The 16,541-nt window shown below is 53.2% G+C and overlaps 2 protein-coding genes across 2 annotated transcripts; one reads left to right on the plus strand and one right to left on the minus strand.

Annotated features, from left to right (window-relative positions):
* Positions 1-3,914: 3,914 nt before the first annotated feature.
* Positions 3,915-9,069, minus strand: DDX51 (DEAD-box helicase 51). Its single transcript, XM_003792880.3, has 14 exons — positions 8,536-9,069; positions 7,588-7,738; positions 7,093-7,238; positions 6,934-7,005; positions 6,661-6,767; positions 6,335-6,443; positions 6,094-6,239; positions 5,659-5,845; positions 5,467-5,582; positions 5,276-5,392; positions 4,940-5,041; positions 4,757-4,820; positions 4,535-4,669; positions 3,915-4,220 (listed from the first exon to the last, which is right to left on the minus strand). The coding sequence occupies exons 1-14, from the start codon at positions 9,052-9,054 to the stop codon at positions 4,194-4,196; spliced, it is 1,998 nt and encodes a 665-aa protein (XP_003792928.1). The 5' UTR covers positions 9,055-9,069; the 3' UTR covers positions 3,915-4,193.
* Positions 9,070-9,167: 98 nt separating this feature from the next.
* NOC4L (nucleolar complex associated 4 homolog) lies at positions 9,168-15,387 on the plus strand. The gene is made up of 15 exons (XM_003792881.3): positions 9,168-9,322; positions 9,458-9,578; positions 10,010-10,116; positions 11,815-11,922; positions 12,216-12,365; positions 12,443-12,542; positions 12,620-12,654; positions 13,265-13,315; positions 13,483-13,594; positions 13,800-13,860; positions 14,054-14,164; positions 14,352-14,512; positions 14,628-14,710; positions 15,017-15,130; positions 15,222-15,387. The coding sequence occupies exons 1-15, from the start codon at positions 9,206-9,208 to the stop codon at positions 15,339-15,341; spliced, it is 1,551 nt and encodes a 516-aa protein (XP_003792929.1). The 5' UTR covers positions 9,168-9,205; the 3' UTR covers positions 15,342-15,387.
* Positions 15,388-16,541: the final 1,154 nt, after the last annotated feature.

Consider the following 16,541-nt stretch of genomic DNA (forward strand, 5'->3'; position numbering starts at 1 on the left):
AAAAAAAAAAAAAAAAAAAAGAATCAGCATCATGAAAACTTCCCAAAGCAATCTACAGATTCAGGGCAATCCCCATTAAAATATCAACATCATACTTTCAAGATTTGGGGAAAATAATTGTTTTGTATGGAACCAGAAAAAACCCTGTATAGCCAAGGCAATTCTTAGTAATAGAAACAAAGCAGGGGGCATCACCATACCAGACTTTAGGCAATAGTGACAAGGCCATAGTGATCAAAACAGCATGATATTGACACAAAAATAGAGACATAGACATTTGTAACCAAATAGAAAACCAAGAGATGAAACTAGTCTCTTATAGTCATCTGATTTTTGATAAATGAAACGAAAGCATACTGGGGAAAAGAATCCCTATTCAATAAATGGTGCTGGGAAAACTAGCACCACATGTAAAGACTGGAACTGGACCCAGACCTCTCACCACTTACAAAAATTGATTCAATATGGATAAAAGATTTAAATCTAAGTCAGGAAACAATAAAAATCCTAGAAGAAAGTGTGAGGAAAATACACTTGAAGATAGCGGCTTGGGGAAAGATTTTATGAAGAAGACTTCAGTGGCAATTGCAACAACAATAAAAAGAATAAATGAGACTATTAAACTGAAAAGCTTCCATACAACGGAGACAACAACCAAAGCAAATAGACAACCTTCAGAATGGGAAAAAATATTTCCTCATTATGCATCGGACAAAGGCTTGATAACTAGGATCTACGGAGAACTCAAATTAATCAACAACAAAAAAAGCCAACAATCTAATGTATCACTGGGCAAGAGACATGAATAGAACCTTCTCTAAAGAAGACAGATGAATAGCTAGTAAATATAAGAAAAAATGTTCATTGTCCCTAATTAGAGAAATGCATTTCAAAACCACCCTGATAGCAATTACATAACAACCCCAGTGAGAATGGTCCACATCACCAAAATCTCAAAGCTACAGATGCTGGCATGGATGCAGAGAGAAGGGAACATTTTTACTTTTACCTTGCTGGTGAGACTGCAAACTAATACAAGCTTTTTGGAAGGAAGTATGGAGAATCCTCAAAGAACTCAAATTAGACCTTCCATTTGATCCTGCAATCCCATTACTAGGCATCTACCCAAAAGAAAAAAAAATCATTTTATCTCAAGGACATTTGCTCTAGACTGTTTCTTGCAACTCAAATTACAATCACCAAAATGTGGAAACAACCTAAAGGCCCCAAAAGCCAGGATTGGATTAACAAACTGTGGTATATGTATACCATGGAATTCTAATACCAAAAAAATGGAGACTTGGGCAGCGCCTGTGGCTCAAAGGAGTAGGGAGCCAGCCCCATATGCTGGAGGTGGTGGGTTCAAACCCAGTCCTAGCCAAAAACTGCAAAAAAAAAAAAAAAAAAAGAGAGAGAGAGAGAGACTTTACATCTTTTACATTAACCTGGATTGAGCTGGAATGAAGTCTTCTAAGTAAAGCATCACAAGAATGGAGAAGCAAGAATCCAACGTACTCTATTCTAATATGAAGGCAGTAGATGAGCTAATACAAGGTGGGGGGTAGGAAAATGAGGGGAGGGAGGGGATAGGGAGTCACAGTGTATGGCACACCTCCTGGGGGTGGGACACAATTATAAGAGGGCGTTTACCTAACAAATGCAATCAGTGTAACCTAATTCTTTGTACCCTCAATGAACCCCAAACCAAAACCAAAAACAAACAAACAAAAAAACCTGTGTATAGAAGGATGTGAGAGGTTGTATACACATACTATGCTCCTGTACATCAGGGACCTGAGCACTCTCTATGTGGCATCAGGGAGGTCCAGAGTGGTTGTGTGTTGTGTCAGTAGCAGTTGCCTCTGTGAGGGGCACTTAATCTGCTGCCTGGTACATCATTTAAGGGGTTTGCCACACATGTCTTTTTTTTTTTTTTTTTTTTTTTGAGACAGAGCCTTAAGCTATCCCCCTGGGTAGAGTGCCATGGCATCACACTCACAGCAACCTCCAACTCCTGGGCTCAAGCGAGTCTCCTGCCTCAGCCTCCCAAGTAGCTGGGACTACAGGCGCCCGCGACAACGCCTGGCCATTTTTTGGTTGCAGCCATCATTGTTGTTTGGCAGGCCCGGGCTGGGGATTTAAACCCGCCACCTTAGGTGTACGTGGCTGGCGCCTTAGCCACTTGAGCCACAGGTGCCGAGCCGCCACACATGTCTTAAATAAAGCCCTATCAATACCTTTTCATCACATCCTGCTCAGGAACCCTGTTTATGGGAGCAGGTTCCGATTCGCCAGACCCTCTGTGGTTACCTTGTTGTCCAGCGCCAGCCCTCTCTCCTGCTTCCTGCAGCCCTTATTGCTCCCCGCCTTGACCTGTGGCACCCTCTCAATTCCTCCTTTCCTGAGGCCCAGGCACAGCCTGTGCAGTCATGTTATGGGTAGAGCCCTGGCCATGGTTCTGTGCTGAGCAGGCCGGGCTCTGTGTCATCACCATTTGGTGAATATTTTACTTCAGAATATTACCAGGTTATGCACATTTTAGTTGCATAATTTGCTTTTGTACATCTTTCTCCATCTGTTGTCTATCCTTTGGACAATTTCTGTAAATTTTTTTTTCTTTTGAGACAAGAGTCTCACTGTGTCACTCTCAGTAGAGTGCCATGGCATCACAGCTCACATCAACCTCAAACTTTTGGGCTTAAGTGATTCTCTTGCCTCAATCTCTCTAGTAGCTAGGACTACAGGCACCTGCCACAGTGCCCAACTATTTTTTGTTGCAGTTGTCATTATTGTTCTAGCTGGCCTGGGCTGGGTTTGAACCTGCCAGCCTCAGTGTACGTGGCTGGTGCCGTAACCACAATGCTGTGGGTGCTGAGCCAATTTCTGCAGATTTTAAGTGGCTAGCTTTATAATTTATCAGTTGCAGTCAGATTCTGGCTGGGGAGTCTATGAAGCCTCCTGCCACTTTTGCTAGTCAGCTCTGATCAGCTGTACATTCCATGACCAGAACTAGGCCAAGTCAGTGGTGCTGTTTATGGTAATTCTGAGTATGCTACTTTCTAATAAATCAGATAAAATGGACATACTGGGAATTCCTAGGCATAAACTATGCTAAGACTGTTTAGCCCTGGTGAGGTCTAAATAGAGGAAAATATGAGTTGCATCAGATTCTTTAAGAGCAAACCACCTATTTATCATATCTGCTCAAACACACAGATCCTGGCACAGCCACAAGCAACATGTCAGGCCATAGCTGGCCAACAGCAGAAGTACTTCCCATGGCAATCATTAGTTCTGGAGGCTCTACACAGGTTATCCCAGTAGCAAGTTGTGACAACTGTCTCACCATAGATGCAAGCCCCAGGGGTGTCGAACCCCAGGCAGGTCCCAGCCACTGGGGAGGCCCAGAGCCAGCAACCCAAGAGCCTAGATGTGGCCCACCATCATGTTCAAGGCGCCCAGTAAGCCCAGCTTCACAAGGCTTCAGTTCAGAAGGTGCCTCCTACCCTTGAGGGGCTGAGGTGGAATGTGTGGGCCCCCGAGAGACCTGGCCAGCCAAGCCCCAGGCTTGCAGACATGCAGGGTGCCTCAAGGTAATTGACTCCCCAGCACAGGCGCCTGCATCCACCATAGCCCCACACACATTCCAGCACATTCAGGATGTGCTGTGCACAGCCTGCCCTAAAACAGAAACCTGTCTTGTAAGAGAACATAGTGTCTCTAGCCCTAAGAGGTTTGCACTTGTTTAGTTTGGGATTTCAAGTTTGTGCACTTTTCCACCTCACACACCACAGAAGGACTCGTAGGATGACCTTTCTAAGGAAAGATGGTGAACATGCTCATGTTTCTAGAATAGCAAGGTCTCAGCTCAAGGCTAACCCCTGAACTCTCAGCCAAAACATGACAGATGCTAGTTTTTCAGTTTCACTGACACTTTATTTACAAAGGCCATGTTGATCTCAGGCCAAACTTCAGGTTGTAAAGGCAACAAGCCATGAAGTCTCAGAGGAGAGGGGCCTGGAGAAGAAGGCCATGTCCACTGGCTGCTTCCTCAGAAATCCCAAAGAATTCTTGTCCTTTCTCAAGTACAGCATCCACTGCTCAGAGTTCTCAGGAAGGAGGGAAAGGCAGTGACTGTTGTCCTACGACAGGACAGAAAGGGCTTGGTCCCTTTGGTTCTTCAAGTCCGCACCCTAGGCTGCCTTCTGCTTCCGTTCTTCCTGTGGGAGGAAGAAGGTCTCAGAACCATCCACGTTTACCCCTCTTCAGCCACAGGGCCCTGACTCTGCCACCAAGTGCTGCTATCTCCACACAAGTGGAGGGGCCACGCAGCTATCTCCATCCCCAGAACCCAGTGCCTTCTGTCTCCCAACCCTCCTGCAAGCTTCAGGATGATGGTTGTTTCAACCCTTCATTTCTTCCTTACTTTCCTCTTTTCCCATGTTGTTATGACATCCTCTAGAAGCACCTAAGGTTTGAGTCACAAGACCACCACCACCACCAGAGGGTCTCACAGGCCCAGTATGGCCCCCACCTTGACTGTCCTCTCCAGCTGGGATAAGGCCTCCTCATACCGAGGGACCAGTGGCTGCAGTAGCTCGCTGAGGAGCTCATGCCGCTGCAGTGCAGGCACCCCACCTTCAGTCAGCATCCGGAGGAACCTCCGCTCCTAGAGAGAAGCTCATATGTGGGAAGGTGCCCCAGGCAGCCCCCATGTGTCTAGGCAGAAGCCCCGCCAAGGCCCTCACGGCCTTACCTGCACTTTGAGGAGCAGCGTGAAAGCCTGTCCAGCATTCCCAGCTCGGGCTGTTCTCCCCACCCTGCATCAAACATAACCATCTCAAAACAGCAACTTCTGGCCCTTCAGGGGCCTGACAGGGGCTTCTCTCTCCAACCCCCACCCAGAACCATGCACAAAGGCCCCACAGGATGCCCTCACCGGTGCACGTAGGTCCTTAGGTACTGGGGAGCATCATAGTTGATCACCAGCTCCACACCCTGCACATCAATGCCACGGGCAGTGGCGTCTGTGCTGATAAGGCTGTTGGGACACACAGCACTGTGTGTCACTGTAGGCCCACCCAAGCCAGAAAGAGGGACAGCTACACCTGTACCTGGCCCCATAGGGTGGCTCTGGCCTTCTGGGAACTGGCTGCATGGAGTTGGAGGGCACAGGAGGCCCATCTCCTGAAGAAAGTGCTCTTCAGAGAGACCCCAGCTAACACTGAGAGTGAACACCCTCACTCCAGAGCCCCAGGCCCTTCCAGGTACTCACAGTTGGATCTTTCCCTGTTCAAACTGCTTCAAGATCATCTTCCTCTGGCCAGGTCCATAGCGGGAGGAGAATTCAGCCACACTCACACCTCCAAAAGCTTGCACCAACAGGAAGAGCCTGGGAAGGAAAAAGGCTATAGCCAAGTGGCACTGGGACTACACTGCCTCAGCAGTGCCCTGCCCAGCCCTCACCTGTGTGAGTTTTCTCGGGAGTTGGTGAAGCAGAGGACCCTGGAGAAGCTCTTCTCTAGGATCAGGTGCAGGACAAGCAGCGGCTTGGTGCTGAGGCTACAGGGCACGTAGTGGTGCTGCAGGAGGTGGCAGAGGTTGGCAGAGAGCCAGAAGTACCTGGGCCCTATTCTGCCCTGCATGTGTCCCACTCACCGTGAGCCCCACAGGGAAGGCATACTTCCCTCCCACATCCCCGTCTGCATCTTGGGGGCCCTTGCATGCCAGACTTGTGGAAAAAAGCCGGGGGTGGTGGAGGCCCAGTTGCTGTAGCTTTTCAGGGTTCTGGGTCAGAGTAGCTGAGAAGAGCAGCTTCTGCAGAGGCATCTGGGGACAGCAGGTGCTGGAAGAGGATATGGGGAGCACTGGAAGAAGCCACCTGCAACCCTCCTGAACTTCTAGGAACACGCTTCCTCATGACTACAGAGAAGAGCCCATATCAGACCAAGGTGGGGTATCTGACTCAAGAGTGGTCCTATGTGACAAAATTTGACAGAACTCACTCCAGCCTCCTCTCACACCAAGAAAGCAGCAGAATGCACAGCAGCCTCGGCTCAGGGGCAGCCAGCTCCTGGGCACAATGCTGGATACCTGGCAGCAGTCACAGCCTGGAGTTGCCTCCTCTGCAGCAGGACACAGGGATCTGGGGGACCCTCCCCCTGGAAGGCCGCTGCCACTACCCGTGGCAGCCAGGATTGGTGCATGCTGTCTATCATCCTGTCAGCCTCATCTATGACCTGAGGGATGAGAAACCTGGTGTTGGGTGTGGGAAGGCTCCCTGCCAAGGTCAGCCCTTCACTCACAGCTGTGGCTTCTAGGATGGGTGACCTACCAGGAACCGGAGCTGCTGGAGGCTGAATCCTGGGGTCTGGTCAATGTGGTCTACCAGGCGGCCAGGAGTGGCCACCACGATGTCAGCTAGGCAGCGGTAGCCATCTGTTCTATAAACCATAGTGTAGTTCCTCAGAAGATCTTTCTAGGGCATTCTGCAAGGCACTACCTTGCACACAGTGCAGTACTAGCAGACCCTCTCCCAACACTGGCAGCATGGGCTGCTGCTCACAGGAGTCTGGCAGCTAAAATAGTGGCTGCTCTTCTCTGGCTGTGTGCACCCAAGTGGGGACCCTCCTAAAGAGCCTACCACCCAGGAGAACCTACGTCTTCTGTACAAGGCTCTCCTGCTCCTTGGCCAGTGTCTTCTGTCCAGTAATTAGGGCAACTCGCAGAGGTGTTGTGTCTGTGTAGATGTTGAACACTTTGCTCACCTGGAGAAAGAGCCTGTCACTGGCCTGGATATATCTGCCCCCCCCACCACCACCACCACAGTGGAAACAACTCCAGCCTAGTCTGAGTCACTAGGAGCTGAGCACATACATGCCCAGTATGGCACCCAAGGCCACAGTGCTGACCTTCAGTGCAGGGATCACATACCTGCTGGGCCAGCTCCTTGGTGGGCAGCACAACCAGAGCACGTACATGGCACACCACTCGCTGCAGCAGGGCCTACAGGGGGAGGCTGCCTGTGTCAGCAATGGTGGCTCTCTGCCCACTGAACCCCTGCTGCAGGGGGTGGGGACTCTTGACACCCACCTGTACCACAGGGATGACAAAGGCCAGTGTCTTCCCACTGCCTGTTGGGGCAGAAACACAGAGGTCGCTGGGCTGGTAGCCGCCTCTGCCCACCAGAAACCCGTTAGCTGCACTCTCCAGGAGGGTGGGGATCACAGCAGCCTGGACTGGACAAGGAAGGATGAGAGACAAGTCCTGTTTATACTGGGCTCAGCCACTTCCCTGTCTATGACCTCTGGGCTGGGTTGCTCTGTTGGAGGCCTGGGAGCCTCTGCCTCGAGGAAAGCCCCAAGAAGCATTGGGAACCATGAGCCCAAGGACTCCAAATGTGGTGAGAGCTCCTAAGCTATGGTCATTCCCATTCCTGCCTGAGGATTCTCTAGAATAGCAGTTCTCAACCTGTGGGACGTGACCTTTTTAACTGTATTAAAGGTTCATGGCATTAGGAAGGTTGAGAACCACTGCTCTACAAGTTGCCCCCCCCCCCCCCGCCGCCATCCACCAGGATTAGGGCACCTGGAAAATAGAATGAGATGCCCTGTGCTCGTAGCTGCTTTTGTAAGTCAGGGTGGACCTCAGGGATGTCCTCGATTGGAACAAGGCCTTCAGCAATGTTCTTTTGGATACAACTTGGTTCAGCCAGCCATGCTGGCAGAAAAGGTTGAACCTATCACAAAAGAGGAAGAGACCAGGTGAATGTGCCAGAGCCAAAAACCAAGGACCTATGTTGAAGCTGAAAAGACTAGAGGAGAAAGACCTGAGGAGCCTCCCAGGTTAAGTTGCCAATTCGTCCTCAAACCAGTCCCCGCCTCAAACTCCTGTGCCCCACCTCCTACTCAACTTTCAGAGAAACTAAAAATCACACAGTAGCAGGTGCTACTTGCTGGGTAAAGCCACATGGTGGCCTCCGATGGCACCAGCAGTGGCTCCCATACCCTACTGTGCCTGTGATGCCCTCTGTGATCCTATGCTCACTTTCCCCAGCCACATCATCTGTCTTATGCATTAAGCTGGTAACCATCTCAATGTTTCTGCCCACCTCTGCCCTACCTAGCACAGCCTACCCACCCCAAGCCTGCTGGCTTCTTCAGAGCCTTGCATCCTGGGTCAGAGAGAACTTCCACCCACACCCCCATCCAAGGGCCGGGGAGCTCGCTGCCAAACCTCCTGCTCTCTTCACAGGAACTGCACCCCATCTCTTTAAACCAAGACAAACACACCCCACGGAAAGAAGACGGTGGAACCTCCTGAGTTTTGCTCCTGAGATCGGAAAGGCAAAGGAAGAGCTCTTTTAACATGCACAAGAAAGCCGATGCCGGAGACGTCGTTGGAAACGCTCCGTCTTTACAGACACAGCGCCAGACACAAGCCCGGTGCTCGGGCCAACTGTGGCCAGAGAAGATGCTCGCTCATCCAACCCTATCCTACCGCTAAGCCCGCCCTGCCTCCACGTGAGCTGCTCACCTTTGGTGCCTTCCTCCTCCCGAAGCCCCCCAGCATCAGGGCGGAGACCGTGGGCTCAGCCGCCTCCTCCGCGGGCCGTCCGTCTGGGGCCGCCTCGGCGCGCGCGCCGTGCCCCGCTGGAGACTCCTCTTTGCTCTCTGTGCGCACACCCGGGCCGGGCGGAGCGTCAGTTCCCGCCGGCGCTCGGGAGGGGAGCCCAGCCCGCCGCCCCGGCCCTCGCTCTTCCGCGCATTCGTGCTGGTCATCCTCCCTCGGCCGCTTCTCCCGCGGCGATTCGGAGCTTCCAAGCGCCTCCGAGCTACCACGCCGCCGCCTCCGGGGCCGCCGCCGCCGCCGTCCAGATGCCTCGGAGTGAGCGGCCCTCTCAGGAGGCGCTGGCTGCCGCTGCTGCCGCTCGCGGGCCCGGCTCTGCAGGCGCTCGAGCAGCGCCCGGGCCCGCTCGCCCGCCCCGGCCTCTTCCTCTTCCGCCGCTGCCGCTGCCTCCGGGCCCGGGTACCGCAAGATGTGAAACAGCGCCATGGCGCGCCAAGCCGCACGCCGCTCCGGTTCGCGCACGGAGATGACGTCCGGCGTGCCGATGGCGTCAGCGGTGCGCGGCGGGGACCACAAAGGCGGTGCGCGCGGGGATCACGGCTGGCCGTGAGGCGGTGGCGTCCCGGACGGAGGCGGCATGGAGCGGGAGCCTGGTCCCGCTGGCACGCGCCGGGCGCTGGGCCGTCTACTTGAGGCGGTGCTGGGAAGCCGCGGCGAGGCCAACGCCGTGTTCGACATCCTGGCGGTGCTGCAGGTGGCCGGTGTGGGGTTGGGATGGTTTGGGGACGGGCCAGAGGATCAGGACGGAGTCTTGTGAATTAGCGCGGGGTCGCGAAGCAGGGGCAGTGACAGCCCTGTGGGGCGCCCTGACCCCACTCTCTCCTCGCAGTCTGAGGACCAAGAGGAAATCCAGGAAGCGGTGCGCACATGCAGCCGTCTCTTCGGGGCCATGCTGGAACGCGGAGAGTTGTTCGTGGGCCCTCTGCCGCCCGAGGGGGCAGCCATAACAGGTGAGCGGCTGCAGGGTCCGCGGCCGCTCCTGGCCCGGCTCTCTGCTTGCTCTGTGGCGGGTAAGGAGGCTTTATCGCCATGGGATGAGCGGCGCAGAACCCTGTGTTAGCGCGTTTAGATGGAGGAGGGCTCAGATATCCCTTTCAGAGGTGACACAAGTCACCTCTGAGGGTGACCAGAGCCTGAGTAAAGTGAGGGGGTGAAGTCCTAACACTGGAACCTTGGCTGGAGGCTCTCCTGGGTTACCAGCGGTTCTTTGTGCAGGGCCCAGGGAGTGCTCTGGCTCCACCACATGCGTGGGGGCGTAGTGACTTTTATCCAGCTGTGGAGGCTGAGTAGAGGGCAATGCAGGTGGGTTCAGGACCTTGGGTTGGGCCTGGCACATGTGCGCATCAGTGTGGCCTGATAACTACCTTGACTTTGTGGGCAGGGTCCCGGGGAGCCATGCGCAAGTACAAGGTGTGGATGAGACACCGCTACCACAGCTGCTGCAACCGTTTGGGGGAACTCCTGGCCCACTTCTCCTTTCAGGTCAAGGTGAGTCTTGGAGTCATGGAGCCAGTTTCATCTTTGTCTATTTCTGGCACCCTCACTTCCCAGGCAGTCTACATAGCAGAAGCACAGGGCTGTGTGCGCAGACACTTCTTTCCGCACTTGTCTGGGTAAGGATGCTTGCTCTCTTTTGGCTAGTTTTCTGGGGGGCAGCCTCGCTCTGTCCCCTGACTTGGGAGTGTCATGTTGTGGGCCTTCAGGCCTGTCGAGAAACATGGCTATCTGGTCCTGTACTGTCTGTGAATAGCTGAAGAGGGATAGCCATAGCCAATAATCACTCTCAGTGGAGCCTACATGCCAAGCTTGTACCATTCCAGTTTGCATGTGTGTTTGCTTTGGCCTGCACTGCAGTCCACAGCCACAGGAATGGGTCAACACCTTATCACCCCAAAGAGAAATCTTATGCCTATTCACAGTCACTCCTCAGAGATACCCCTCACACTCCACCCCCAACCCTAGGAAAGCACTAATTTACCATCTGTCTCAGTGGATGTGCTTTTTTCTGGATGTCCCGTGTAAGTGGGATCATGTGATACACAGCCTTTCATGTCTGGCTTCTCTTGTTCATCATGACACGTTTAAGGCTTGTCTGTCCTGCACTGTGTCAGATCTTCATTCCCTTTGGTGGCTCAGTCACACTATACTTTGCTGACTTGTCCATGTGTATGGGACATTTGGGTTTTCTCTACCTTTTGGCTGTTACAAAGAATGTAGCTATGAACATTTACCTATGAATTAGTGTGTTGGTGTTTTCATCTTGCTTGGGCACATCCTCCAAGTGGTATTGCAGGTTATGTGGTAATTCTGTTTAACATTTTGAGGAATATTTTGAGGTTTGAGGCTGTTTTCCACAGCAGAGGCACCATTTTACATTCCTGTGGGCTGTGTGCCAGGGTTCCATGTGCCCTGTGTCCTCACCAATACATTGAGCCTGAGTCCCTAACTTTTAAAAGCTGGGGAAACGTCATACGTAAACATCTGATTTCAGCTTCTTGCAGAGAAGTCAGCAACTCTATTGCATTAGGCTAGTGTTTGTTTGTGGCAATAACTGGATGAAGGGAGAGCTGGGAATTTTATGCAGGCACAGGCCCTGGAGTTAAGTGATAGTGATTGTCTCACAGCTCCACAGATGTAATAAAAAACACTGACTTGTATGCTTTAAGTGGTAGATTGCACAACACGTGAGTTACATCCCAACAGAGCTGTTAAAGGTGGTGATCCATTCCTGTAACTGACTCCCAGAGGACCTTGTACAGCACTCAGGGCCTCTCTGGTTTGGGCTGGTGTTCCACTTTTCCCATTTGTCATCATGGGGCCAGAGCTTCTGAGCCCTGCTGGCTTTTCACAGTTGTGTTTTCACCTGTCACTGAGGTTCAGAGCAACATTCTCAGGATACTTATGACAAAGGCAGCCAGACGGCCCCATGACATTGATCTGCCTATATATGTTCCCTGGGTCAGATCCTATTCTGAACCCCACACTCATCAACTTTAGATGTCATCTTGCCCATTTCAGGGGCAGGATGTGGAGGCCTTGATAGTGGCTGGCAGCAGCTAGAGCAGAAGACAGGGTCCCTTTTTCATCTGTGCTCCTGGGCCTGGTGATGATGGGCTCCCTGGCTTGGGTGAGCTCGGTGGTGGTGGTGGTGGGGGGTGTCGTGACAACCCTACCCCTCTTTCGTAGGAGCTGGCCCTTAGCACACTCATGAAGTTTGTGCAGCTGGAAGGAATGCACCCCTTGGAGAAGCCCAAGTGGGAAGGCAACTACCTGTTCCCCCGCAGGCTCTTTAAGGTGAGGGTCTTGGCGGCAGCTCTCAAAGAACCTCATGGGGTAGGAGCTCAAGATATGTCTCTGGCTTGGGCTAGCTAAAAAGGTGGGTATTGGATAGGACATTTATGTATGCCCCTCCCTTAGGGGTGAGCTTGGCTGCTCAGGCGTCTTCTGTGGTGATCCATTGGTTGTGGGAAGTAGTCCTGTCAGTCGGCCTCTGGTATGGGGCTTGGCAGAGAGTCAGCAGCCTGTATGGATGCTGCTGGTCTGTGCCTGGGGTAGGGAGAGGTGCTCACTCCCATTTCTGCCCCCAGTTGGTGGTGGGAGGCCTGTTGTCGACTGAGGAGGACCACAGTCTGCTCCTCTCCCAGTTCCGGGAATATATGGAATATGATGACATCCGCTACCACACAATGCAGGCAGCCACCGACGTTGTGGCCCAGGTCACCAACCTACATTCTGAGGTAAGTGGACAGGTCCCTTAGTCCTTCTGGTGGGTGGTGGGGGCAGCATCCAGATGCTCAGACTAGGCTCCTGGCAGGTGTCCCTCACTTTCTGGAATAATGCCTTCACGTTGCTGTCTGCTGTGAGCCTGCCCCATCAGGAGCGCAATCTCTCCAACTTCTATGTGTCACACATAGGTGAGTGTCTGGCAGGAGGAGTTGGGGGCAGAGCCAGGACAGTAGCAGGTAACCCTTGGCCACTTGTGTCCTTGCAGAGTCATCGGACAAATGGAAAATTGCTCATCTGAAGGTGAGTCACTTCCACAGGGGTGGGTAAACTTCCAGGGCCACAGCATCTCCCCTCTATGCGGGGACAGTCCACATATGTGGTATATATGTCCACATGTGTGGGACCCTTAGAGGGCCAGCCACCACCCCATTTCTCCAAAGAAAGCTCCCAGGACGGAGGTGGCAGCTAGCATGGCCCCCAGGGCCACTCATGGGCAAGCGTGAAAGGAGATGCAGGCAGAAGCCAGATGCAGGCTTCATGGTTTCTGGAGACTCTTTCATGCCACACATCATTTCTGTGGGCAGTTTTAGATGTGCTGCACGTTCTGCCTTTCTATACCTGTGAGGAACGTAGTTTACCTCCCCTTGTTTTGTAGGGCTTTCTCTCTTGGAGTTTCTGAGACCTAGAGCTTCAGGGCCCAGCCTGGGGTTCTCAAGTTCTAAGGGCTCTAGCAGCTCCCAACCTAAGTAGGGACAGGGAGAGGTCAAGACGGGGTCAGCAGCAATGGGTGCAGTGTGTATTAGTTCTTAGGGCTGGTAGCTCTGGGGTCTGAGGTCAGGACAGGGAGGAAGGGTAGCAGCTTCTGAGGGGTTGGGGATAGGGAGTGGCAGTGCAGCCTTGGCTGTTGCAGGAACACAGGAAGGTATTCCAGGCCATGTGGCTCAGCTTCCTCAAGCACAAGGTAGGGACCTGGGGGGAGCACCCCATCTTCCTTGGGGGGACATCTTGGTATTCCTGGGGGCATGTGTCCTTGTCTTTCTGGGCTTTGGGGGCATCCTGATCTTCCTGGGGATAGGGTGGTTCTTTGCTCTTCCTGGGGGCCATACCCTGACCTGCTGCAACCCTCAGCTGCCCCTGAGCCTGTACAAGAAGGTGCTGGTGATAGCGCACGACTCCATCCTGCCACACTTGGCACAGCCCACGCTCATGATAGATTTCCTCAGCAGTGCCTATGACCTTGGTGAGGCCCAGCTGTCAATAATGGGGGCTTGTCTCCTTTTTGTGGTGGCTGAGGTGGTAGCCCAGTGCCCACAGGGCTGCTGCCTCTTCCTGGACATTGTGGGTTGGGAAGAGGATGGTGGGACAGGTAGTGATGCCGGAACTCTGCTCAGGGTCCTCAGGGTGGGGTGTAGGATGGGCTGACTTCATGTCTGCATCTGTTGCAGGAGGGGCCGTCAGCCTCTTGGCCTTGAATGGACTGTTTGTCCTGATCCACAAGCACAACCTGTGAGTGTCACCCTGGAGTGTGGGTGTCCCTGACTCTCCCAGGCCCGCCAGACTGGGTCCCCATTCCCATCAAGTCAGGGTGTTAGGGGAGCCCACTGGGAACAGGTAGCTGAATCAGCTTCCAGTCTTGGGGCTGTGGTTCCCTGGGGCCATCTCTGTGCTGGCATGCTGTCACCTTTGCCCCTACTCCCAGGGAATACCCTGACTTCTACCGGAAGCTATATGGCCTCCTGGAGCCATCCATCTTCCATGTCAAGTATCGTGCCCGTTTCTTCCACTTGGCCGATCTCTTCCTGTCATCCTCGTGAGTACCTGGAGGGTACCCAGCCTGGTCTCAGAACAGCTGGTGGTCCTGGGCTGCCCGGAGCTGGATCTAGGGACATTTGCTGGGTACCTAACCCTGTTCAGACCTGGGCTGCAGTCTTGGGCTAGGGAGGGGTGGGGGCTGGCGATCAGAGCTCTGGTGTCTCATATCCTACTGCTTTGCCCAGCCATCTTCCCGCCTACCTGGTAGCTGCCTTTGCAAAGCGCCTGGCCCGCCTGGCGCTGACGGCACCCCCCGAGGCCCTCCTCATGGTCTTACCGTTCATCTGCAACCTGTTGCGTAGGCACCCTGCCTGCCGGGTCCTCGTGCATCGCCCTCAGGCTTCTGGTCAGTATAGGGTGGGGCCAGGCCCTGAGGTAAGGTGGGGGGCACTTGGTGTGGTCCTTACCCCTTCCTATGTCCCCAGAGCAATAGCAGATGAGGGCCTGCATTTCATTTCTAGAGCTGGATGCCGACCCCTATGACCCAGTAGAAGAAGACCCGGCCAAGAGCCGGGCCCTGGAGAGCTCTCTGTGGGAGCTACAGGTGAGGGTGCCATCCCCTTGCTCAGCCAGCTGCATTCCAGCCCCAATTAAACCCCCAACTCCCTATAGCCCTACATGGCCTTGGGCCCTGTGTCACCCTGGTCACCTAGAGGAAACCCTTATCCACCTGGAGCTGCTTCTTTCCCTGATGCATTGGGGGCGGGGGGATTTCACAGAGCTCAGCCCTGCTGCCCCATCTCCTGTTAGCAGCTTAAAAGCCCCAGAGAGGGAGGTTGCACCTGAGGGCACTCAGTAGGGCCACTGCAGAGCTGGTGCCCCCTTGACGGCACCCTCATACCCCTCCCAGGCCCTTCAGCATCATTACCACCCTGAGGTATCCAAAGCCGCCAGTGTCATCAACCAGGCATTGTCTGTCCCTGAAGTCAGCATTGCACCACTTCTGGAGCTCACTGCGTATGAAGTAAGGGATGGGAGTACAGGGAGCTGGGCTCCAGGGCCTGGGCCCAAGGATCACTGAGCACCAGCCTAACGGCTACTATCTGTCCTTACAGCTCTTTGAGCAAGACCTAAAGAAGAAAGGGCCTGAGCCCGTGCCCCTGGAGTTCATCCCAGCCCAGGGTTTACTAGGCCGGCGAGACGACCTTTGCGCCCAGCACTTCAGACTCAGCTGACCCTGCCTTGACCCCACCCTATCCCCAAATAAATGGTTTTGTAGGAGAGTGGCTCTGATAGAGTATGGGCCTGGGTGGCATGCTCATATCCACCCTGGACCTGGCCTAGCCAGCCAGGCCATACAGAGTCCTCTGCCTTTTCTCTGTAGTTGGGGGGGATCTGAAATGTGGCCCTGCCCCTCAGGACTTCAGGCGGATGGTGTCACAGGTGCCTGGGCCAGCCCTCTGCAGAACCTCCTGGATCTGATAGCCCAGTCCAGCCAGCCCTACTCGTACAGAGCCCCTCTGTAGTTAGACCTGGGGTGACTTGCAGGGACTCAACCTTGGTCAGTCATGGTGGAAGCCACAGGGAGGGCAGATGTGGGTACAAGTGTTTGGTCTGAGTGTATGCAGGTGTTTAATGTGAGAGTACATGATAAGTTTGATTGTGATGTGTGTGTGGTGTGAATGGCATTTATGTGAGTGATGTATGTGATGTGTAGTGTATGATGTGTGGTGTGTGATGTTTGATGTGTGTGGTATGAGTGTGACGTGTGGTGTAGCTGAGTGTAATGTGTGTTGCAAAGTTTAGGGGTGGCTAAGTGCCAGTGACCCAGTCTGGCAGAGCCTTGCCGTGGTCCAGGGATCGGTGACCTTGAACAGAGGTCCAGGGGCAAGGGTCTGCATATCTAGTCCCAGTTGCTAACTGTGGGCTCCAGGCAGCTAGAAGTTAATTGTCTTGTTTTGTTTCCAGTATATATATATTTTTTATTAAGTCATATACACATACATCATGAATACATTTATGCATATGTGGGGTACAATGTCTTGATTTTTTTATACAATCTGATGTGCTTACATCAAACCAATCAATATAGCTTTTGCCTCATTTACTTGATTATTGTGTTAAGACATTTATGTTCTGTACTTGACAGATTTGACTAGTACCCTTGCAATATGCTCCATAGGTGTGGTCCTGCCATTTACCCCCCCTTTATCAAATCTCCCCACTTTCTTCCCTTCCCGTTTCCTGTGTATTTATTTTATGGGACACCATTTATGCCAAACAAGCCTGCTTCTCCACCCAGAACAGGGACCCTGAGTTTCCTTTTATAAATCTACTTGTTCAAAGAAAAGTCAGACAATTGCAGGCCCGTGGACTGGGCAGGACTGTGCCCCTCTGGATGGCAGGGCATTGCTGCCCACCACCCTTGAACCTCC

This window comes from Otolemur garnettii, unplaced genomic scaffold (genome assembly GCF_000181295.1).
Source record: "Otolemur garnettii isolate 467f Iridium unplaced genomic scaffold, OtoGar3 scaffold00062, whole genome shotgun sequence".
Taxonomy (NCBI): Eukaryota; Metazoa; Chordata; class Mammalia; order Primates; family Galagidae; genus Otolemur; species Otolemur garnettii.

Coding starts and splice junctions, on each gene's coding strand:
- DDX51 (XM_003792880.3), bottom strand. CDS start 9,054: ATGGCGCTGTTTCACATCTTGCGGTACCCGGGCCCGGAGGCAGCGGCA. Junction 6,768..6,933: donor CCAAGGAGCTGGCCCAGCAG/GTATGTGATCCC, acceptor CTCTTTCTCCAG/GTGAGCAAAGTGTTCAACAT. Junction 6,240..6,334: donor TCCAGCAGCTCCGGTTCCTG/GTAGGTCACCCA, acceptor CTCATCCCTCAG/GTCATAGATGAGGCTGACAG.
- NOC4L (XM_003792881.3), top strand. CDS start 9,206: ATGGAGCGGGAGCCTGGTCCCGCTGGCACGCGCCGGGCGCTGGGCCGT. Junction 12,543..12,619: donor CTTCTATGTGTCACACATAG/GTGAGTGTCTGG, acceptor GTGTCCTTGCAG/AGTCATCGGACAAATGGAAA. Junction 14,513..14,627: donor GCATCGCCCTCAGGCTTCTG/GTCAGTATAGGG, acceptor TTTCATTTCTAG/AGCTGGATGCCGACCCCTAT.